At 40.4% G+C, this 23,797-nt stretch overlaps 2 protein-coding genes across 2 annotated transcripts; one reads left to right on the top strand and one right to left on the bottom strand.

The window, feature by feature from the left end:
* On the top strand, positions 1 to 20,634 carry LOC149490117 (uncharacterized). Its single transcript, XM_089700890.1, has 20 exons — positions 1 to 188; positions 1,163 to 1,419; positions 1,620 to 1,717; positions 5,805 to 5,981; positions 6,411 to 6,575; positions 6,973 to 7,179; positions 7,373 to 7,773; positions 7,853 to 8,181; positions 8,361 to 8,502; positions 8,921 to 9,085; positions 9,486 to 9,743; positions 10,085 to 10,303; positions 10,713 to 11,855; positions 16,186 to 16,315; positions 16,542 to 16,633; positions 17,729 to 17,865; positions 18,231 to 18,388; positions 19,142 to 19,371; positions 19,903 to 20,016; positions 20,369 to 20,634. Exons 1-20 carry the CDS (start codon positions 156 to 158, stop codon positions 20,504 to 20,506), a joined length of 4,593 nt encoding a protein of 1,530 aa, XP_089557016.1. The 5' UTR covers positions 1 to 155; the 3' UTR covers positions 20,507 to 20,634.
* LOC149490116 (U11/U12 small nuclear ribonucleoprotein 25 kDa protein-like) lies at positions 20,630 to 21,822 on the bottom strand. Its single transcript, XM_089700896.1, has 3 exons — positions 21,348 to 21,822; positions 20,958 to 21,029; positions 20,630 to 20,874 (listed from the first exon to the last, which is right to left on the bottom strand). The coding sequence occupies exons 1-3, from the start codon at positions 21,492 to 21,494 to the stop codon at positions 20,635 to 20,637; spliced, it is 459 nt and encodes a 152-aa protein (XP_089557022.1). The 5' UTR covers positions 21,495 to 21,822; the 3' UTR covers positions 20,630 to 20,634.
* Between the last annotated feature and the right edge of the window lie 1,975 nt (positions 21,823 to 23,797).

The raw sequence follows: 23,797 nt of genomic DNA, 5'->3' as shown, positions 1-23,797 counted from the left end.
TGCTCCGAGATATTATGTCAAAAAAGCGTCTTTCGGCATTAACACAGGCATTTTATTTTTATTAGTGCACATCATTAATTTTTACTTCTTACAAGTGGTAATATATGCTGTAGTCTGTACTCTTAATAAAATACATACATACGCATGAGTGAACAATGAAGCTCAAAAAAGTCAAAACGGATACCGAGGTAAATATTATAATCAAGCTGAAAAATATACCTAATACATAGTTTTTTTTTTTTATTCTAAATAGTTACCTAATTATAAATATTCCATATTTACTATTCATTACTAATAACTTGTTTCTAAATGAGTACATTATGGATGTATAATATTGTGTTTATTGAAAGTACATTAACCGCTCATATGCTTGAGAAAAAAAAAAATGACCCCTTACTTAGCTACGCGCAACCACAGTTGCAAAAACACGATCGAGAATCTTGTTTCGCGCAACTGTGGTTGCAAAGCGACTTTCTTATTTCAATTGATTATAAACTCTATTTCATACTCTCAGAGTCTAATTTTTACGTATTTAAACCAAAGACAACTAATTGATTCGTCTATTTCTACCCAGTACTACCAACCTTTCAAACAGAATTTTGGGAATATCTTAGTTTGTATCTTACGTGTCTTACAAGGAAGTGTTAAAATATGCCGTAATTGTTGTATTTTATTGATTTCTACTCGTGTTTACTCACCAGATTATTCTCTAACATGTGTTTTATTGTTATAAAGTAATATTTTAGTGACCGTTGTAATAAATATGTAATAAAGACGACTTTAAAAGTTAGTAGACTTTAGACGATTTCATAACTTTTTAAGGTATACGGTAATCATATATTGTAAAAATAACACAGTTTTGTATAGTATTATTACAATAGCAATCGATTACAGTCAATATATTTGAAGTACTCCTCTCGCGGAAGTCATAAATTAAGTTTTAATAGCGGTGCGTCGAACGCGCGGCGCACGTTCCAGAGCACTAGCAAAGTAGGCTACCTTTATTTTTTTTGCAAGCTATTTAGCGTATTTTATTTTTGCAACTGTGGTTGCGCAAAGCATATGAGCGGTTAAAACATTTGAAATAGTTGGACTATGGATATATTATATCGGTTATGGCCTGCAGTTTGTTTCATGTAATTTACATTTTAAATATTTATAGGAGACTCTTCCTATGCCACCTCAAGCAGAGATTATAGAGGCTGATCTCTATAAGAGGACTTACTTTGGTCCTGATGTACCCACTCTTGAGATGGACTGTTGGGAAGAAGAGTTATCTGAGGCCCAACTGCAAGCTTATAAAAATGCAGATGAAGAATATAAAAACATTCAAAATAAGCTAGATGATATTGTCAAAGATACAGGAGGAAAGATTGTCTACAACGGTGATCAGTTCACTGCTTACCAACTGCTTGGAAAGTATGTGCATATCATCTTTATATTTATTTGTATTGTATGCGAGTTTGTTACTGATATCCTCCAAAAACAACTGGACAATTTTTTATAACATTTTTGCATATCAATGCAAGTGAAGCCATGAGCAAAATCTAGTATTAATATAAATATAGTTTTGTTGATAGCTGCCTGTAGTTGCACACTCATATTGGCTTATTTTTCAGACAACCTGTTCTAAAAGATCTTGAAAGGCAAAGTGGTGAGATAATTAGATCTAGATCTCGGTCTATGTCTATATCTAAGGAAACAAAAGGAAAAAGAGGTAATCTGCAAAATTATTGAAGTGAAACTTCCTTATCGGTGTTGGACAAAAATTTAGTGTAACATTTTTTCGTTACACGTGACATTTTTCCATTACACGTGACATTTTTCCGATACGCGCCATCTTTTTCTTATGCCTACCACATGTGATTCGACGTATACTTTCTCTGTGGAGTAGGGATAGCATATCGTTTTAACAGACGTACTCCTACCACTATACTTGACCGTTTTTCTAATGCACTCGTATTTATTTCCAACGCTCTATAGTGACGTGATAAATATATATATGTTACGGCTAAAGGTAGGTGAGAACATAAACTTAAGATTAGCCGGCTAAACTTAGGTTTATTTTCGACGAGGTGTTAATGTTAGTTTGTTCTATCTTTAGCCGGCTAAACTTAAGTGTAACCGCAGGCCCGTGGCTAAAAATGTCGGGGTGGGTAGATTTGGTTACTATAATACATGTAAGGAACAGGGCGAGTGTTTTCTGGCACTTCGCCGGCTGCTGCCGCAGCACGCTCGCTGCGCTCGCTCGGCTCGTGCGGGTCTTAAGAGTTCTAACCTAACCTAACCTAGCCACCAGCTTTCTGCCCTGAGTCGGGGTGGGTAGATTTGGTTACTATAATACATGTAAGGAACAGGGCGAGTGTTTTCTGGCACTGTGCGGGCCCCTCAAGCCCTCCACCGGCCCGGCGCTAACCAAATCTACCCACCCCGACATTTTTAGCCACGGGCCTGCGGTTACACTTAAGTTTAGCCGGCTAAAGATAGAACAAACTAACATTAACACCTCGTCGAAAATAAACCTAAGTTTAGCCGGCTAATCTTAAGTTTATGTTCTCACCTACCTTTAGCCGTGACATATATATGTTATATTAAAGTGATCAGCAAAATCAAAGGGTTTATTTTAATTCTGATTGCAGTGAATTTCTAAAAAAAGTAAGTAATTACATCTCTTTTTCTAATACTTAGGTGTAATTATGGTATTTATTTTTTCTAATACTTGAATGTTGATTGTGGTATTTATTTTTCTAAAATATTTAAAGTTAACCTCAGTTTTTGATTGAATTTTTTAAAACACCAACATGTGGGCGTGATCATGTTATTTATTTTTCAAGTTATTTAAGCTTAACCTCTGTCATAATATGTATATACTATGTGCGTCATTAATTTCTGACTGTTTCGAGATTTGGTGCAAAATAAAAGTGTGTAAATAAAATTAAACAATTGAGTAAAAGTACATATAATTTCATACATAACACGTTGAGAAGTTCCCTGTATTGCCTATAAATATATGTATGTATATTCTATAACTATAACTCAATTGTTTAATTTTATTGATTTTTATTTATTCACTTTTTATATTTGCCTCTTAATTAACACGGATTTTTATTTTTACGGATTTTTTATCGATACACATTTTTAATATAGAATATTTTATTTTCTTTCATTTGTTCATTTAATTACATTTAATTTAACAAATTTTATTTACACACGATTTTATTTTGCAACAAATCTCGAAACAGTCAGAAATTAATGACGCACATACCTATTATATATATGTATGTAGATATATTATGTATATATTTTTTTGTAAATTGATAAATTAATTTTTTTTAGATTCAATGATGGAAATATCGACAAATCCTGAGGAATCTTCAAATGCAGTTACTGTTCAAGTCGATTTTCATCATTGGCATTGTTCACAACTCAGTGCATCAGTTGCTACCACAAGCCATGTCTGTGTGGATGAAACTCAAGCAACGAGTGATCTTTCTTCAATCCACCCTGGTTATCCAAAAACAGCTGCAGAGCGAATGCGAGAGTATAGAGCTCGGAAAAAAAAGGATACTCTAACAGTGAATCATCAAAAACAGAAAAGATCAGCCGCAGAGCGTAACAAAGAGTACAGAATCCGAAAAAAAGCGAAGATCAGTTCAGGAGGTAAGAGTTTTTCAGTTATCTACGATCAATATCTATACATATAATAAATCTGTAGGAAGAATTCTATACATTGAAAATATTGAAAAAATAAATAGCAGGGGGTGTTACTGGATCGATACCAAACCCAAATATGTGATTAAAAAAATTTTTGTCTGTCTGTATGTGAAGACATCACGTGAAAACTAACGGTTCGATTTCGATGAAACTTGGTATAATTATACCTTATTATCCTGGGCGTAAAATAGTATACTTTTTATCCTGGAAAAATACGTAGAAAAAAAACAATCTTAATTTTTCAGTTTTATCCATAGACGTTGTTCTGTAGAACCGCGAACACACGTTGGGTATTATTATAGGCCTAGCCGTATTTGGGTCCAATAGATATTTATAAGATGTTATTGTCAGAGTTACTCAAAATGGAGAAATAAACCATCCACGCGAAGACCGACATCCGCGCGGACGGAGTCGCGGGCGGAAGCTAGTTATAAATAATAATTTATTTAGTAAATTAATTAATCATTTTTTTTTTAGATTCATCGATGGAAATATCTATGAATCCTGAGAAATCTTCAAATGCAGCAACTTTTCCAGTTGATGTCCATCATCATTTTTGTTCACAACTCAGTGCATCAGTTGCTACCACAAGCCATGTCTGTGTGGATGAAACTCAAGCAACGAGTGATCTTTCTTCAATCCACCCTGGTTATCCAAAAACAGCTGCAGAGCGAATGCGAGAGTATAGAGCTCGAAAAAAAAAGGATACTCTAACGGTGAATCATCAAAAACATAAAAGATCAGCCGCAGAGCGTAACAAAGAGTACAGAATCCGAAAAAAAGCGAAGATCAGTTCAGGAGGTAAGAGTTTTTCAGTTATCTACGATCAATATTATAAATAATAATTTATTTAGTAAATTAATTAATAATTTCTTTTTAGATTCATCGATGGAAATATCTATGAATCCTGAGGAATATTCAAATGCAGCTACTGTTCAAGTTGATGTCCATCATCGTTATTGTTCACAACTCAGTGCATCAGTTGCTACCACAAGCCATGTCTGTGTGGATGAAACTCAAGCAACGAGTGATCTTTCTTCAATCCACCCTGGTTATCCAAAAACAGCTGCAGAGCGAATGCGAGAGTATAGAGCTAGGAAAAAAAAGGATACTCTAACAGTGAATCATCAAAAACAGAAAAGATCAGCCACAGAGCGTGTTCAAGAGCATAGAATCCGATAAAGAGCGACGATCTCGGAACACATTAGCCAAAGTCAGAACTTGGTTGAGTTAATGTTATTTCAACGATAAGAGCATGAAACTAATTATGTAACATACACGGATTTTCATCGGCACAAACTGGCTCATGATGAATTTCAAAATAAATTTGTAAACAATATATTTCGTATTTCAGTTACCATAAGCCATTAATAACACAAATCTTCTCAATACTATTATAAAGGCGAAAGTTTGTAAGGATGTATGGATGTATGGATGTATGGATGTTTGTTACTCTTTCACGTAAAAACTACTGAACCGATTACAATGAAATTTAGCACACATATGGAGGGTAACTTGGATTAACACATAGGATAGGTTTTATCCCAGAAATCCCACGGGAACGGGAACTATTCGGGTTTTCCTTTGAAAACGCGGGCGAAGCCGCGGGCGGAAATCTAGTATATAATAACGACATCAATGATAGTAATAATTCTATTACAATTAATGAAATTTCATAATAATCTTGGAAGTAATAAGTTAAAATGAAATAATTGTAGAATTTGTATTCATGTCTATGATAATAAAAGCCTTTTATTAAACTTTATCTAATTTAACTTTATTTAACCAATTTCTGTACAGTTGCATATAGTAAATTATTATTTGAAAAATAAGGTCATAAAGAAGTTTCACTTCTTACGTTTGTACACTAGTACACGCACACATTTTTTTTTTGCTCACTTAGCTAACTACTGCATAAACTTCAACAGTTCCACTTGTGTTTACTTAGTGTTTAAATAAAAAAAAGATACAATCAGTTTCAAAACATCATCAGGCATCATCACTCAGTATTATGTATCAGGAATTTAAGTGATTGCCTCAACTGTATAGCCTTAAAATATTTTTGTTTTAACCTTTAATGTGTCTTCTAGGCCGTGCTGCAAAGAGAAACAGGGAAGAGGACTATGATTACTCTCCGGAAAGAACTAAATCACCCGAGACTCGGTCAAGTAAGAAGAAGAAGAAAGACAAGGACAAAAGGAAAGATGAGAAAGAGAAGGATAGCAAAGAAGTTACCAAAACCAAGGACAGAACTTTGGCACCATCCAGTGAGTGTATATGTAACACTAGCTGTGCCCTACGGTTTTACCCGCAGTGCTCTACTACTGTTGGTCTTAGCGTGCTGATATATTGTCTATAGCCTTCCTCGATAAATGGGCTGTCTAACACTGAAATAATTTTTCAAATCGGACCAGAAGTTCCTGAGATTAGCGCGTTCAAACAAAGAAAAAAAAAACTACCGCTTTATAACATTTGTATAGATATAACAAATATTGCATGTAATCTTTTTATCTGGAGTTTTGTAGTATGTATTTAAATTTAATTACAATGATGTTAATAAAGTAACTTATTTTAAATACAACCATAAATATCATAGAAAAGTTCTCCACCACATGTTTAGTAATATTATTTAATGAAATTATTTACCATATGAAACTATATTTATCAGAATAAATACAATATTACTATATTTACAGATGTGCACAGTGTGGTGACCAATGTGCGCCCGTCAGAGGCCACAGCTATCGGGGGCTTGCTCACCGGCACAACTGCCAAGACTACGGCTATCGTGGACCTCACTAAGGAAGATAGCACTAAGAATGTGGCAGATTCCAGAGAAGTTTCCTTCAATAAGCTTCAAGGTATGACATTACATAACATGACATGTGTGAAAATATTTATGAATTAATATGAATTAGTCTGATATATATTGGGCAGTCCGAAAACATATGAATTTATCAGATTTTTAGTTATTGGAATGGAGGCAAAACATAATTTTTTATTATTGAACTGTGTAAAAAAGTAACATCCTAACTAACAGAATGCAAAAGAAATCCTGCTAAACTAAATTTCTTGTCACCATATACTTAGGTAAATTTTTGTAACAATAATTCAAAAGTACTTCTAGAAGAAACAAGCTTCAAGAAGTCTCATTGAATAACCTCGGTTAATGAATTTTATTACCTTTTTCCTATAAAATGCGTCTATTTAAGTTTCCATATCGTAATAGCCTGAGATGAACACGGAGTGTGTGTGCAGGCAAGACGTTCCCGTCGCTGGTGGTGGTGGCCCGGCCGTACCTGCGCGCCAAGGAGGGCCCCGCGTCGGACCGCGCCGCGCTCGACACCAAGGTGAAGGCGGTGCTCGTGCACACGCCCATGAAGTTCACCGAGTGGCTCATCCAGCAGGGCCTCGTGCGCGCCGAGCAGTGGTGCGCCGTGCACATCGGCAACAAGCTCAAGTTGGGTACGTGCCGGTGATAACTTATGGTTGTCTATTATTGGTAGATGTTATCAACAAATAATTGCAAAATTGTGTAAATTCGTAATTGTAACTTTTTGTGATGGAAAATTCTGTAGTAATTCAAGTGATGCACAAAAAGAATAGAGATAACACTTGAATGTGTAAAAAATAATATAATCGTTAATTTTATTTCCAGGAATGTATTCCGATGTATCGAAATTCCCGTATTCCGGCGGCTACGTGTGGATATCCGAGTGTTGTCCGACAAGATTTGTGTCTGTGTTCTCGAGCTCCATCTTCGAAGGAGCGACCTTCCCGCCGAGCGTTCTGCTCAAACTTATCTATCACTGGGCCTGTCAGACCAATGTGCAAAATGTTGTGCAATGGGTTAAAGTCGACAATCTGTATGTAAAAGGGCTATTCACTTGGCTAAGAGCAGTGTGTACGTCAGCGACACATCAACATATGGGTCTACTTGGCGGGTCTGGCAAGAAGGTAGAAGTCGGTGTGATATCCCTCGGCACCACGAGCCATGACGGCACGCAGCGGCAGGTTAAGGTGGAAGTGTTGGGTGTACTCGATCCTTCGGAGAAATTGGTAAGTTTAAAGAAAAATGTTCATGATGTTTTAACACAGTTTTGAGAAAAATAAGTTCTTAGCGTAAATAATGTTTCAGATTCGATTGCGCGCAGTGGAACCGCTAGCAGAATACGAGAAAAACTACAAAAAGCGTTTCCAGAAGATTCTGGAACCTCTGTCCAACTGGGTGCACCCCTCGTCCACTATCCTCACCGACCTGACGGTGGACAAGAGCACGCTGGTCAACATGGGCTTCAAGAACGTGATGCAGTCTTCCTCACACGCCGACCAACCACAAAAACACTCGAATGCCAATATAATGGAGTACCTGCGCAGGATCGTGCCCAGAATGTTCCAGAACACGCTCTCGCTGCTCTCTCGACAGATTATACAGCAGTTCCTTGATGAATTGGTGTGGCGAGAAATGTAAGTACTGTTATGACTACTTATTATCATTGATTATTGAATGTTAATCATTTGAATAATCAACACTTTATAAGCATAAGAGATGCTAATTTATATTACCTTATGTATTATACAAGAGCATATAAAAGTACCAATACTTCGTTTAATTCTATATTTTCATCATTTTCTTATGTGCTTAGGTTCGGTGTAACCCCCGGGCAGGCGTTCGACAACATAGTGCAGCACATAGCGGAGCAGACGAAGCTGGACGGCAAGGAGACCATCACCGTGCGCCTCAACAAGATCGCTGCGCATCCCTTCAAGAGCTGGAAGTATCCCAAGGTACGAGCACACCGTCGCTTGTCTTGTATCGGACGGTTTCAAGTTGATTTTTTAGATATTTCTCGTTTCATTTTTAAAAATTTATTATGGCCATTTTACTTATTAGGTTAAGTACTTTCGATATCAGTTTAAAGTTTTTTGATATCTGCAATAGTTACGGAATAATCGCCTGTGCACACTTAACGATTACACCCTGTATAGTACACTAAATAGTGATTCAAAGAAATGTCATAACAAAATATACTGCCATGCCACTTTAAATAACGTGTAAAATCCACAAAAAGGTTAGTGTAGAGAGTCTGAATGTATAAATTATACGAATATCTCTTTTAGGAGCAGTATATATACCTATAAATATTCAAACACAAAAAACTATATACAAATAAAATTATTAATTTAAAATTGTTATACGGTACAGAAGAAGGAGGAGGTGCCGGTGGTGGAGACGGCGCGCGGGCGGCGCGGGCGCAAGCGGCGCGAGCCCGAGCCCGAGCCCGAGCCCGAGCCCGAGCCCGAGCCCGCACCGCCCGCGCGCCGCCGCAAGCGGGACCGCGCGATACAAGAGTACGACGACGAGGAGGAGGTCAGCACTTACACTTATATGCAATTTTATGTTAATACCTACACCCCCTACAACGTATTTATGTTATGACCGGAAGAGTAAAATGTGTAGTGGTAAATTCCTTTAAACTTACAGTGAAAAACCAATTTGTTTAAACTTTGACTTCAACTTGTAGTTTTTCCGAGCACCAGAATAAATAACATTCAAACCTCCCTATGTGTTCTTAACTTCGTTTTAATTTAATTTTGAAATTTTTTACCGATTTTCAGATGGATGGGAATTGATGTTAATTCCCTATTATTGTTTGGTCTTCGTTGCGAACTTAAAATAAGTTATACATACAAAAAAATACAAATTCCGATCAAAATTAGATATTCAATTATTTCATGTCGTATACTATTTTAATTTTTCACACACAAAGATGCCGCTCTCGCTCCGCACCAAGATCAAGCAAGAGAAAACGAAGAAAAAAGACAATGAATCGAGCCTTCCCCCGGCTGCCCCGCGCGGGCGGCGCAAGGTCATCAAGTCCTATGTGGACGAAGACGACGGGGAGCTCGATATACCCCTCAAGGCCATCAAGAAGGAGCTCAAGCCGGAGCAGACCGTCTCCCTCGAGAGGTTCTACTTCGGCCAGACCGAGGAAGCCGAGCCTGAATCTATCAAGATCTCTGTTGAGGTATGACTTTTTTTTTGATTTGTTGCATTTTTGGATATTTTGATAAATAAACTGTGAGACACCGAAATAATTATTTTACGAGACGTTGTTTTAAAAAGTTTACAATTTTGATTGTAATAAAATATTCTTGAGGTATTAAAAAAATTAAAGTTTCAGTTTAACGTAATCTGTTATGGGTTATTGTCTGTAAACCGTAACTAGTTAAGTTATTTAATTAATTTTTCAATAAAACTAACAGATTATTTGTAGTCTATATTTTTGAGTTGTTATTCAGCTCTATCCTATAAAATACATATAACATGTTACATAACATAATGTTTGATTGTCTGATTGCTGCGCAGTGCCCCAAGTGCCAGCAGGTGTTCCACGAGAGCCTGGCGCTGCAGATGCACCTGGCGGGGCACGTGGTGGGGGCGGGGGCGGGCGGGGCGGGCGGCGAGCTGTGCCCGTGCTGCCTGCAGCGCCTGCCCGCGCACGAGCTGGCGCAGCACCTCGCCGCGCACCACCCGCTCGACACCAAGCTGCCCGACCTCTTCACGTACGCCTGCTTGATCTGCGAGGTAAGTTTGGCATTTTTACGTTTCTGAATTGTGTTTAACCCATTGAGCCCAGAACGGCCCGATCGGTCCACGACACAATAGATTTTCTATTGTGTCTGTGATTCCGGGACCTGAGTTATTACATTGTAAAATGTTTTCAGCCACAAAATTAGTTTCAGTTATTTTATTATGCTTATACCGTCTCAAGATCACTGCAAATTTGTCGTTATTGTGAATTTCTATTTCCTTTTCAAATGTGTCTCAATAACTTATCTCAATTGATTTGATTCAGTATAAAACTAATATTTTGTAACCAAAGCTCGCTAGAGCGTATATCATGTTTTGGACCCTCGCACTGCATCATCTATCTAAACTACATTTTGGTCCTTCGAGTCAATCCTGTGCTATATTGAACACATGGTGTGTGCAGGTGCGGTTCGCGGCGGTGCTGACGCTGGCGGCGCACATGCAGAAGGCGCACGCGCCGCGCGAGCTGCCGTACGCGTGCGGCGCCTGCAGCTACCGCAGCTCGGCGCACCGCGCCACGCTGCAGCACGTGCAGCGCGCGCACCGCCGCTCCGACAAGCTGTGCTGCCCGCACTGCTTCAAGGTACTTCACTTCATACGTACCGCAGCTCGGCGCACCGCGCCACGCTGCAGCACGTGCAGCGCGCGCACCGCCGCTCCGACAAGCTGTGCTGCCCGCACTGCTTCAAGGTACTTCACTTCATACGTACCGCAGCTCGGCGCACCGCGCCACGCTGCAGCACGTGCAGCGCGCGCACCGCCGCTCCGACAAGCTGTGCTGCCCGCACTGCTTCAAGGTACTTCACTTCATACGTACCGCAGCTCGGCGCACCGCGCCACGCTGCAGCACGTGCAGCGCGCGCACCGCCGCTCCGACAAGCTGTGCTGCCCGCACTGCTTCAAGGTACTTCACTTCATACGTACCGCAGCTCGGCGCACCGCGCCACGCTGCAGCACGTGCAGCGCGCGCACCGCCGCTCCGACAAGCTGTGCTGCCCGCACTGCTTCAAGGTACTTCACTTCATACGTACCGCAGCTCGGCGCACCGCGCCACGCTGCAGCACGTGCAGCGCGCGCACCGCCGCTCCGACAAGCTGTGCTGCCCGCACTGCTTCAAGGTACTTCACTTCATACGTACCGCAGCTCGGCGCACCGCGCCACGCTGCAGCACGTGCAGCGCGCGCACCGCCGCTCCGACAAGCTGTGCTGCCCGCACTGCTTCAAGGTACTTCACTTCATACGTACCGCAGCTCGGCGCACCGCGCCACGCTGCAGCACGTGCAGCGCGCGCACCGCCGCTCCGACAAGCTGTGCTGCCCGCACTGCTTCAAGGTACTTCACTTCATACGTACCGCAGCTCGGCGCACCGCGCCACGCTGCAGCACGTGCAGCGCGCGCACCGCCGCTCCGACAAGCTGTGCTGCCCGCACTGCTTCAAGGTACTTCACTTCATACGTACCGCAGCTCGGCGCACCGCGCCACGCTGCAGCACGTGCAGCGCGCGCACCGCCGCTCCGACAAGCTGTGCTGCCCGCACTGCTTCAAGGTACGTCTAATATTTACTGCTCAGACCGCACTGCTTGAAGGTGCGTGTAATATTTACTGCTCAGACCGCACTGCTTCAAGGTACGTGTAATATTTACTGCTTAGACCGCACTGCTTGAAGGTGCGTGTAATATTTACTGCGCAGACCGCACTGCTTCAAGGTACGTGTAATATTTACTGCTCAGACCGCTCTGCTTGAAGGTACGTGTAATATTTACTGCTCAGACCGCACTGCTTGAAGGTACGTGTAATATTTACTGCTCAGACCGCATTGCTTGAAGGTACGTGTAATATTTACTGCTCAGACCGCATTGCTTGAAGGTACGTGTAATATTTACTGCTCAGACCGCATTGCTTGAAGGTACGTGTAATATTTACTGCTCAGACCGCATTGCTTGAAGGTACGTGTAATATTTACTGCTCAGACCGCACTGCTTCAAGGTACATCTATATAGCATAAAGTTAACCCGCCGAAATGCTCTTCTTTCTATTTTGTTTTATAGTAAGTACTCCGAAATACTCTTCTACTCACACTGTTTTAAATACATATTATGTACAAACTCCTATACCTGCAATAATTCAAGATACAGCTCCCAAAACTATGTTAAATTACCGATTCATTATTTTGCATCATTCATATTGTGCTTACCATAACCGTTTTTTTTTTTTTTTTTTTTTTTTTTTTTTTTTTTTTTTTATAATAACCCTGGCAATAGGGCAGGCGACTCACTTGGTGGTAGGTGATAGACGCCGCCCATGACGATCACAGCGTTAGGAACACTGCGATCGTATTGCCGGCTTTAAGAAGGATATTGGTTTTTCAGGAAGGTGTAGGCTCTTTGTTTGAAGGTTCCCATGTCGTACTGGTTGGGGAACACGGAAGGTGGTAATTTGTTCCACAGGAGTGTGGCTCGGGGCAGGAAGTGCCGTGAGAAACGCACGGTTGACGAGCGCCATGCATCCAGGTGGTGTGGATGATATTTTTGCTTGTGTCGGGCAGTGCGGTTGTGGAATTCTGCAGGTGGTATTAAGGCAAATAGTTCCTCAGAACACTCCCCGTTGTATATGCGATAGAATACGCATAGAGTCGCAACATCGCGCCTCAAAGCCAGAGGATCCAGCCGATCGGTGAGCTCAGGTAGGTCGACAATGCGGCAGGCACGACGCTGAAGGCGGTCAAATGGAAGTAACTGATACTGGGGTGCTCCAGCCCATAGGTGAGAACAGTACTCCATGTGTGGCCGAACTTGAGCCTTGTAGAGTAGTAGGCGATGAGCTGGCGTGAAGTACTGTCTCGCTCTTGCGAGCACCCCAAGTTTCTTAGAGGCTAATTTAGCCTTGTCTTCCAGATGACCGCGGAATTGTACGTCACTCGCAATGTCGATACCGAGAATTCCGATGCATGGCGTGGCTTTGAGAGGAGTGTTCTGGAATGTAGGTGACACTGCAAAAGACCTCTTTTTAGCTGAGAATGCGCAAACTTGCGTCTTTGAGGGGTTAAACTGGACGAGATTGTTTTGGCCCCAAATTGAGACTTCTTCCAGAGATTTCTCAATTTTAGACACAAGTTGTTTTCGATGCTCATCCACTTGGTCCTGAGAGAGATTTGCAAGACCGGTATATGCGGCGTCGCCCGTGCTATCATCAGCATAACAATGTATGTCACGTACTTGCAACATATCATTAATATGCAAAAGGAATAGCGTCGGCGACAGCACGCAACCCTGTGGAACACCAGCATTCACAGGCAAGGATTCTGAGCATGTTCCGTCGACAACGACCTTAATGCTTCGTGCCTTGAGAAAGCTGGCTATCCAGTTGCATAATCTCTCAGGTAGTCCGTATGAAGGCAGCTTGGAAAGGAGCCCTTTATGCCACACCCGATCAAATGCCTTGGCCACATCTAAACTAACTGCCATGGCTTCCCCCTTACTCTCAATTGCAGATGCCCATCGATGGGTCAGATAAACTAAAAGATCACCAGCTGAGCGATTTCGACGGAAACCGTACTGGTGGTCGCTTAAAAGCTGATGATCTTCTAGATACTGTAACACCTGGGAATTTATGATGGATTCCATCACTTTTGAGAATAAGGAGGTAACCGCGATCGGCCTGTAGTTTTTCGGGTCTGAGCGGGTGCCTTTCTTCGGTACAGGGTGAATCAGGGCGGACTTCCAAGTGCTTGGGACTATGCTAGAAGTGTAAGAGCATCGAAACAGACGCGTAAGAATTGGAGCTAATTCGGGAGCACAAGATTTGAGAACTATTGCAGGAATTCCGTCTGGCCCATTCGACTTATGGATATCGAGTGAAAGAAGAGCTCTACGTACTGCGCGTTGTGTGAATTTCACGTCAGCCATTTTGCTGTTGCAGTATGGGATGGAGGGTGGAACTCTTCCTTCATCATTCAGGGTCGAATTCGACGCAAAGAGTGTGGCCAATGTATCGGCTTTCTCGTTTGCAGTGTGGGCCAGAGTGTCGTCATCCCTACGTAGAGGAGGAAAGGATGACTTGCAGAAGTTCCCCTGAACGGCTTTGGCAAGTGACCAAAAGGCACGTGTGCCAGAGGGGTAGCGTGCAAGTCTCTCGCCGATTCTTCGGACGAACTCTGCTTTAGCTTTTTGGATGCTCTTCTTGTACTGTCGGGAGGCAGCATTAAACCTTTTTTTAAGATCCTTAGCATTAGAGTCCTTTCTTGCTATGGCTTCTACCCAGGCCTGATAACATTCCTGTTTAAAACGGGATGAATTTTTGCAGGATTGTCCAAACCAGGGTTGGGACTTGCCGCCGACGGGTACCACGGAGTAAGGAATAAAGAGTTCCATACCTTGCGTGACCACATCAGCGACTAAGTCAGCGCAAGCATCAGCGTCCTCGGATGCAAAGCAAATCTGACTCCATGGGTAGGAAGCAAAAAAGGTCCGCATCCCGTCCCAATCTGCCGATCTATAATGCCAGACATGACGGTAGCTTGCAGGTCTAGGTCGGAATTTTCGTGCGACAGGCACAGTACTCCGCACCAGGCAGTGATCGGAAGACCCTAGTGGCGCTTCAACTGCAACATGGTAGTCATCAGGATGAGATGTTAGTAAGAGATCTAAAAGGGATGGTATTTGGTCCTCCACGTCAGGAATCCTAGTGGGTGTGGAAACGAGCTGCGATAGGCCGTATGACAGTACAAAGTCGTGGAAAGTTCGACCCGCATAATCTGTGGTTCTTGATTTCAGCCAATCAGTATGGTGGGCATTAAAATCGCCAAGGACCACTATTTCGGCGGAGGGGACTTTCTGCAGAAGTTCATCAACCGTGTCTTGGATGTGCTCGATGAGGCGATTAGTTTCGGCATTTCCGCTATGACTCCTGTAAATGCATGCATAAATGCGGGGGTGATCACCGCAGTCGACGCGTAGCCATAGTATGGACAGGTTACCCTCAAGGATACCAAGGCGACGGCAACAAATATCCTCTCTAGCGTAGACGCAAACACCAGCACGCGGTAAAAATAAGTGTTCCAGCGTGTATCCCGGGTAGTTTAAGTAGGAAGTATCAGCAGGAGAGGAGATCTGTGTCTCCGTCAAAAAGAGTAAAGCCGGCTTAGCCGTCTCGAGATGTTGGTGGACGGCAGTTAGGTTTGAATGAAGTCCCCTAATATTGCAGAAGTCCACAGATAGTAATGTGGTAGGGGTTGCCAATATGGGCTTACCTTTTTTTTTGGTGGCAGTATAAAATAGCGGAATTTTGCCCCCCCCAGAATACGTGGGGCAGTCCGAGCGTGAACACTCAGAGAGGGATTCTCCAGCATCATTGATGCTAGTACCCTCCTGGGGTAATTTTATATTTAATCCCGCTGCCATTTTGATTGTTTGAAGGGGGTGGGGATGGAATAGGATGGGACTATTGAAGGGAAGGAAAGAAGACGGGAATAAGGGAGAGGGGTGGGAGGGATAGGGATGGGGATTAGGATAGGGATACGGGCCTCCGGCCCCCCCACTCACCGAACGAAACACAGTAGTAGCTACTATTTCACGCCGGTTTTCTGTGGGGGTGTGGTATCTTCCCCGGTGCGAGCTGGCCCAATTCCTGCCGAAGCATGCTCGACTACCACTTAAAAAACATACTTCAGAGATTTCAAATTATTTGATACGAACTATAAATTCGATTGAATATATGAGTCGTGTAACTGATTTTTAACATATTTATCACCACTTAAAAATTTATCAAACGATAAAATTCACCATCATAAATTTGAAATATGAACATATTTAGAAAATAAATATGTGAATCCTATTCGTTTCTCTGGACGATTCAATAACCCCTACCTCGTGTTGCAGCTGGTGCCGGTGTACGCGGACGGGTGCGAGATCAGCGCCAACGTGCTGCTGTTCCTGGACCACCTGCAGCTGCATCAAGACCATCTGGAGATGCGCTGCAACCGCTGCGTGCTCAAGTTCGTGCATCTCGGTATGGAGCTTGTCAATCTATTGTATGATCTAATACACGATTTTTATGTGTATGATCAAATTTTATAATTTAATTGAACATCAATGTCTATTAACACATTGCAGTTTATTAAAATATCGAGATTAATATCTTCGTCTTTTCTGATATGGAAGTTTTCTTATTAACATTAATAAACTAAAATTGTAAAATTGATGAGATATTTGTTATTTTTTTTCCCTTATTTTAGGCCAGTTGAAAGAGCATCAAATACGTGACCACTGTTCCTTTGATAACGTCCTGCCGCTCTGCTCTGAGGAACATCTCATCAATAAACCTAAGGTATTTATAACTGTTATGGACTAAACTTGTTTTACGTAAAGTTATTTGAATAATAATAATTAAGAAAAACTAAAACAGGTGTTCTTCAGGGAGCCGTGTTAGGTCCCTTGCTATTTATGTTTTTATTTTTATTTTTATTTTTACAAGAACACAACAGTCATACATGATTTAATATAACAAAGTTCTAAAATTAACTATGACCACACAACATGTTCTATTATTAAAAAGAAAGACAACATATAAAAAAGAAAACGAGCCTCACGCAAATGAACTAACTACTAATCTTAATCTTAAAATAATAAATAAAGCCCACATTTCATTACAAACTTAGAAAACTAAATAATTTAAATTATATACATAAGTTATACATTAGCTACATAAAATGATATTTCTTAATTGATGTCTATAACTGTTACAAGAACATTGAAAAATATCTATGTCTAATAATTCATCATTATAAAATTTGGCTGCTCTTTTTAAAAAGGCATTCTTGGCGTAATTTGTGTTACAGTGAAAGTGACCTCAAATGTATATCTGCAACGTGAGGAAGTTCTGGGAACTCTTAATTTTATTTTTTCTAATAGCAAGCCTGAAACAGTTATGCAAAGCATGATCTTATAAAGAAACATCTGGTCCAAAAATAGACGACGCTTTTCCAGTAAACTTATATTATGTTTTTTAGAAGTAGTTTCATAATTGATAAAGGTATTTCCAGTCCGATATTCTAAAGCTTTTAGAAATTTATTTTGAATTTTTTCTATACGAGTAATGTGGACATTGTAATAAGGGCTCCATACAGTAGATGAAAATTCCAAAATACTGCGAACAAAAGCATAATATATTATTTTATAAGTGGACGGTTGTTTAAATGGTTTAGCGAGACGAAGTATCATTCCTAGTTGCTTATAGGCTTTAGAGATTATGTATTCCATGTGTAAATTAAAGCGTAGTTTTGTATCGAGAATAACTCCTAGATCTCGTACTTCCGTGACGCGTTTTATTTTATTACCGGAGATAATATTATGTTATTCACTGTTGAATAAAAAGCAACTGACAGTTAACAGATGTGATTGTAATGTGTAACAATGTGCACAGAACAAGGCGCGGCCGCCGGTGAAGGACTCGACGAGCCACTCGATCAGCGAGACGTTCGAGGGCCTCACGCTGGTGCTGCCCGAGGGCCGGCTGTGCCGCGAGTGCGACACGCCGCTCGACAGCGACAAGCACTTCCTGTGAGTCACTACACTCTTGCACACACAATAACCGTGTTTATCGTTTGATTTAGGGATTTTATAAAAAAAATTGTATGAACGAAAAATATATAATGATAAAAATAGATAAAAATGTAGAACGGCACGTGCTTAGACTTTGCATGCGCATAGTGTGATATATCCAAGGGTCAGTGTTCGAAACTCGGCTAGCGGGTGGGTGCACACTATACGCACAGCCTGTTGTTGAGATAATCGTGAAAATTACGTAAGTGCACAAAACTCGTGGTGAGCGTATCCTTGATGGATTTTGTTCGAAACAGTTTGCCCGTAGGAATAAAAGTGGTATCGTTATTAGTTAGCTAGTTTGATGTGTCAATGTGTTGCAGCGGCGTGACGACGTGCAGCAAGTGCCCGTACGTGACGTCGTGCTACCGCGCCATGCTGCGGCACAGCGGCTGCTGCGCCGGCCCGCACTCGCTGGAGGACGCGCCGCGCCGCGCGCACACCGCGCTGCACTGCGTCTGCGGGTACAACACGCTCATCGGTACAGCTTTTATTTAACAAATAAAAAGAATTATATTTATTATTTATTTACTAGCGGTCCGCCCCGGCTTCGCCCGTGGTACCTACGTGTTTAAACTATCCTATCTCTCAAGTTGGATCGAACTGCACATGGTGTGCGAATTTTATTATAATCGGTTAAGTAGTTCAGGAGTCCATTGAGGACAAACATTGTGACACGAGATTTATATATATTAAGATTTAACACTTTATTACACATATTATTTTTATAAAATTTAAAAGTAAATACTAAATCTCATAGTTACCTATTGACACAATTTTTTCCCACATAGAAACTTTTTTATAATGTGTCTCCTATTTTGACCGCCTCCTTAGTGCAGTGGTTAACGCGCGAGTGTAAAACCGAGGTGTCCTGAGGTCCTGGTTGAGATGAAGAAAAAATGTCTCGATCTGGCGGGACACAGAAGGCTGATCCCTGTCCCTAAAGAAAATCGATCAGTGAAACAGATGTATAATGCATCTGCCTACTAGGGGACATGAAACTTCATTATCTCCCATTTTTGAAGTGAAAACTTCTTTGACGGCGTTGAGCACTTTTTCTGTAATGGGTATAAAATCTTAAACTCGCGTCAGGACACGTGACCTGATCGAAAAAGCGTAAGACGGATACCATTCCAAAATATCAAACATGCTCAACGTTAATAATCAAGTTTTCACTTCTGCCGGCACTCCCGGAGTGCAACCCGTCTTTTTTAACAAATAAATTTTCCATCAGGTACGGACATGCTGACGCATCTACTGATGACGCAGCACTCGAGCGCGTACTCTTCGGAGGAGGAGGCTCGCGCCAACATCGCCGCGCCGCGTGAGGAGCCCGCACAGGCACAGGTTGCGCAGGTTGCACAGGCCGCACAGGCCGCACAGGCCGGGCAGGACGCACAGCCGGCGCCCGAACAGGTGCCTCCTGTGCAAGCCGCGTCTGCACAGCCAGTGCAGTCGGATACGGTAAGCTATGATTTAGTTATAAATAATAATCATTTGTGATTGATTTATGAAATTCATAAGTGTTTTTTCATCAGTTTATATTAAATAACTTATTTTTTTGTATAAAAGGCGCTGCCTCAAATTCATATTTTATGTACAAAACAATTTAAATATAAGAAGTTCTTATTTATGTTATTTTGTCTCATTTTAATTTGTAACAATTTCCCCTCTATTATATCCAATCCATACTAATATTATAATCGGAATACGTTAGAAGGTAATCATTTCATAAGATAAACGTGGCATCCATACTAATATTATAAATGCGAAAGTAACTCTGTCTGTCTGTCTGTTACTCAATCACGCCTTAACTACTGAACCAATTTGCATGAAATTTGGTATAGAGATATTTTGATACCCGAGAAAGGACATAGGATAGGTTTTATCCTGGAAATCCTAAGAGAACGGGTATTTCTTTGAAAACGCGGGCAAAGCCGCGGGCGGAAAGCTAGTTCACTATATTTTATAAATCACATATTAATTTCTTGTCAGGTCCCGGTGGACAGCAGCATGTCAGCGATACCGGAGTACGCGCCGCCGTCGGTGATCAACACGCAGCTGTCGCTCGACGATTTGGCACCGCCCTCGCTGCTTCAACAGGACCAGGTAACTCCTTAACTTTACTATAATATACTAGTTTACGTTTACGTATTACTTCGTAATTCTCATATGGTATGGGACAACTGAGATAATGCTAGGAAATACTTGTCATGCTCTTTATATATTGATATTGTTTTATTTTTCATTGAAATCAATGCCTTAGAACTACATAGACAAGATTCCAGTTTTCTTATTAATTATTATTATGGATAACTTGTAATAAAAACCTATTTCCACTATACCATTTTTATAAATACAGTTTGTAATATGCCTGAAAAATCTAGTAGGGACAGATCAAGTAGCAAGTTTAATAACTCTTTTTTTTTAATATGTTATGCTATGTATATTTAATTTGCAGCATGATCAGGAGCTACTCAAGGAAGCTTATGACCGACCACTGGCAACCCCGCTGCATGAGGAGCAGCACTACAGTCTCGGAGACTTTGAGCCGCTGCCTCAGGAGCCCCCACCACAGCCAGACTTTGAACAACTGTAGAAATATCTATCTACTAAAAATCAAGATATGAATATATCTCATTATATTTGCTTATATTCTTCTATTATGCATAACAATATTCCATGGATAATGTTATAGGGAAAAGTTAAATAAAGAAGTCAATAATATTATAATGGTTTATTCTTTTTCCTTTTTTTCTTAAAATTTAAAGTAACCTTATTGCAAACTCCATAGCTATCTATACTACTGTTATCATCATCAAGTAATATTCCATCAAAATCTAGATTGTACGTCTTCCAGATGTACTTCCAAGATATTTTTACTTTACTTCCGATTCTTTGTTGAAATATCTCAAAATGTCTTGCAATAGATTTCTTGAGATCCCGAACCTTTGCTGTTTGTGGAACCTATCAAAGAAGAACAGTTATTATCATTATCATTTATTCTACTTAATATCAGTATATTTCGATGATTCAATATTAAAACTTACAATTACTTTGAGCTTTGGTTCATTCTCTCTGGAAATGAAGATAGTTATACTTTGCCCATGTTCAGCTGCAGTCTGTAAATTATTTAGTGTTCAAAAGCAATTATGGATATCTTACATAATGAAACCTTGGTTATTGAAATAACCTAAAGCCTAGTAGAGCAATGTACATTAGACTTAATTTTTTCCGAAGGTAAAAATATAACATCCACTACAACACACATCACAGTAATACCAACACAATGCTTAAAACAGCTAGCAAGTAAATAAATTGTACGGAAAAGAAATTTAAGATTTATCTAAAAATTTCCAGGATTTCCTGAGTTTCCATTGCTTTTTATATTTTCAATATTAGACATTCATAAGCACCTATTTGTACATTTTTTTACATACCAATAGCAATATTTCTTCCGTTATAACGTCTAATGGTAGATCACTCAACAAAGAGTCGCAACTAATTAACGTACAAAGAGATGACCTCGTTACTTCTAAAAGTTCATCGTGTGAGAGCATTGCAGCCACATCCTCTAAAGATTCCATAATCCTCTTTTGAACTTTCTGGATTTGTGTATCTTCTTTAATTAAGCCTAAAAAATTGTAACTAATCTTTCATTGATCAGCCGTTTTTTTACTATGTTAAACAAATAATTTGTGATCATTGTGCTATCCAAATAAAGTTATATTAAGAAGTATCAATAATTATTTATTTCAGTTATAATGTGGCTTGTGCCTTTTGCACAAAGTAAGGAATATTGATTGTAGTGTTTCTTTTCTAAATTTGTTTGTAAATAATAGCACAGGTGAGAACTGAGAACTGAAATGTGACAACTGACACAAATTGTCATCAATAATCACATATCCAAGAAGCTTCACACTCTTCACATAATGCTAGGCGTCCATTACAGGCGGATCGGGCCGGGCCGCATCGCAACGGGCCGTCTCTAATGGACGCGCTGTTTGCTCCTGCGTCCACCTGTACGGGGCGCGGCGGACCGCCTAGGCGGATTTTATCTAACAGACGCTCGCCGCTCACATCCGCCTGCCTGCGTCCACTAGACGGGTCGGGGCGGGCCGGGCCGCAGCGCACCGCCGGCAGAAATCCGCCTGCGAAGCGATATCCGCCAATGCGTTGCGGCCCGCCCCGGCCCGATCCGTCGCTAATGGACGATGTTTCATACAAAACATAGGCCGGCGTATTTTTGCGTTGCGATGCGGCCCGGCCCGATCCGCCTAGTGGACGCCAGCCATAACACTTCATCACAAAATATGTCACGTGTCATTATTATGAAACACAGATAATATGAAATGTAACAATCAAAGCCTGAAAGATAGAACGGCTGTTTTCCAATTACAGAGCATAATGCGACTCAGTGCCGCACAATGCCGAAATGTAAGAACCACGTAAGAACGGCTGGACAGAGTAAATATATATTACAATAGTATATAATATTATATACTCTAAGGTCCTGGACTATTTAGACGATTTAGACGTAGGTAAATATCTATAATATCAATAATAGAATTATTGGAGTGTATGTTTCAAAACTAACGAAATAACCGAATTTAACTACATAAACGCTTAAAGATGTATACACTGTCTATTGTAAATTTTATAAAATTAGTAATTTTTAAATTTTTTGTGTACATCTGTTTGTTGCGGCTAATCTCAGGCACAGCTCCATAAGAAACATTAGGATTTAAAAGGAAAAACTCATTCATGTACGCCGGTGAAACCGCGAGGTGCAGCTACTGTAGAAAATAAAAAAAATGGCGCAACGCAATTTCATTAACCGATACACGGTGCGAGAGATTCCTTTCTTCAGTCTTTCTAAAACAAATAAGCATTCACGAATGAAATTGAATGATGAACACTGTGGATGAAAAGTAAGCTGGGAATAACCGCAGACGATATTAATAACGAAGACACGTATCGCCGTGTCTAATTTTCATTGGATGTTATCACCTGTGGGAACTTCTCCTAAGCTGTCTAGCGAATGAAATTGCGCTAGAAAAGATAGAAAACTGCATTAATTTCGGAGCAATTAAAATTGCTCCGAGGCATTCATAAACTTCTCAAAATTTGCTGAATCGAACTGACAGAGAAAATATGTTTAAAAAAGTTAAAAAACGACGAACTTTTATAGCATCGATGAGGACTTTCTCTTCAAGTGGAATAACGAAGTTCTACCCTACATAATAATAAAATTATTATGTTTGCGAAACGTACTAAATTATTGTTAAAATGTGCAAATTTTTGTAAAATTTTAAGAATATAAAACTTTATTTCATCAATAGCAAATCTTAATCGATACGTTTATGATATCGAATATCACTACATCACTACATAGTATAAAACAAAGTCGATTTCCCTGTCCCTATGTCCCTATGTCCTTATGTCCCTATGTCCCTTTGTACGCTTAAATCTTTGAAACTACGCAACGGATTTTGATGCGGTTTTTTTTAATAGATAGAGTGATTCAAGAGGAAGGTTTATATGTAATATAACATCCATTAAATAGTGGAGAAGTACTGTTATTTTTGAGGTTTCTAAAATGATGTCGTAAAAAATTACATTTTTTCCGCTTACATTGCAAACGCAGGCTGAACCCTACGAGTTTTATCAAAATAATGTACTAAGTATTATACACATTGAAAAGGTCTATAGAAAAGTCCGCGATGGTATATGTCTATCTCTTATGGATAACCCACAATAACATTTTTTTGTCATTTACTTTTTACGAAAAATAATGGCTAATTTTCGATGCGATTTTAACCAATACAGCATTAATCCTTAACCAATTAAATACCTTGAATACATTGTTCATTTAATATAGATCTATATG

The sequence above is a fragment of the Colias philodice genome, chromosome 2 (assembly GCF_061535455.1).
Source record: "Colias philodice isolate Cphi_HAF_F1 chromosome 2, ilColPhil1 Martin Lab GWU primary, whole genome shotgun sequence".
In the NCBI taxonomy this organism is placed as follows: Eukaryota; Metazoa; Arthropoda; class Insecta; order Lepidoptera; family Pieridae; genus Colias; species Colias philodice.
Note: the sequence above shows the minus strand (reverse complement) of the source record. Positions and strands in the feature narration are given on the sequence as shown.

What these genes read in the sequence shown, in the direction of transcription:
- LOC149490117 (XM_089700890.1), top strand. Translation starts at nt 156, where the DNA reads ATGAAGCTCAAAAAAGTCAAAACGGATACCGAG. An exon ending in AGAGCTGGAAGTATCCCAAG is followed by an intron (nt 8,503 to 8,920) that starts GTACGAGCACAC and finishes TATACGGTACAG; the next exon opens with AAGAAGGAGGAGGTGCCGGT. An exon ending in CGGGTACAACACGCTCATCG is followed by an intron (nt 18,389 to 19,141) that starts GTACAGCTTTTA and finishes ATTTTCCATCAG; the next exon opens with GTACGGACATGCTGACGCAT.
- LOC149490116 (XM_089700896.1), bottom strand. Translation starts at nt 21,494, where the DNA reads ATGGAATCTTTAGAGGATGTGGCTGCAATGCTCTCACACGATGAACTT. An exon ending in CGGAAGAAATATTGCTATTG is followed by an intron (nt 21,030 to 21,347) that starts GTATGTAAAAAA and finishes AATAATTTACAG; the next exon opens with ACTGCAGCTGAACATGGGCA. An exon ending in AACCAAAGCTCAAAGTAATT is followed by an intron (nt 20,875 to 20,957) that starts GTAAGTTTTAAT and finishes CTTCTTTGATAG; the next exon opens with GTTCCACAAACAGCAAAGGT.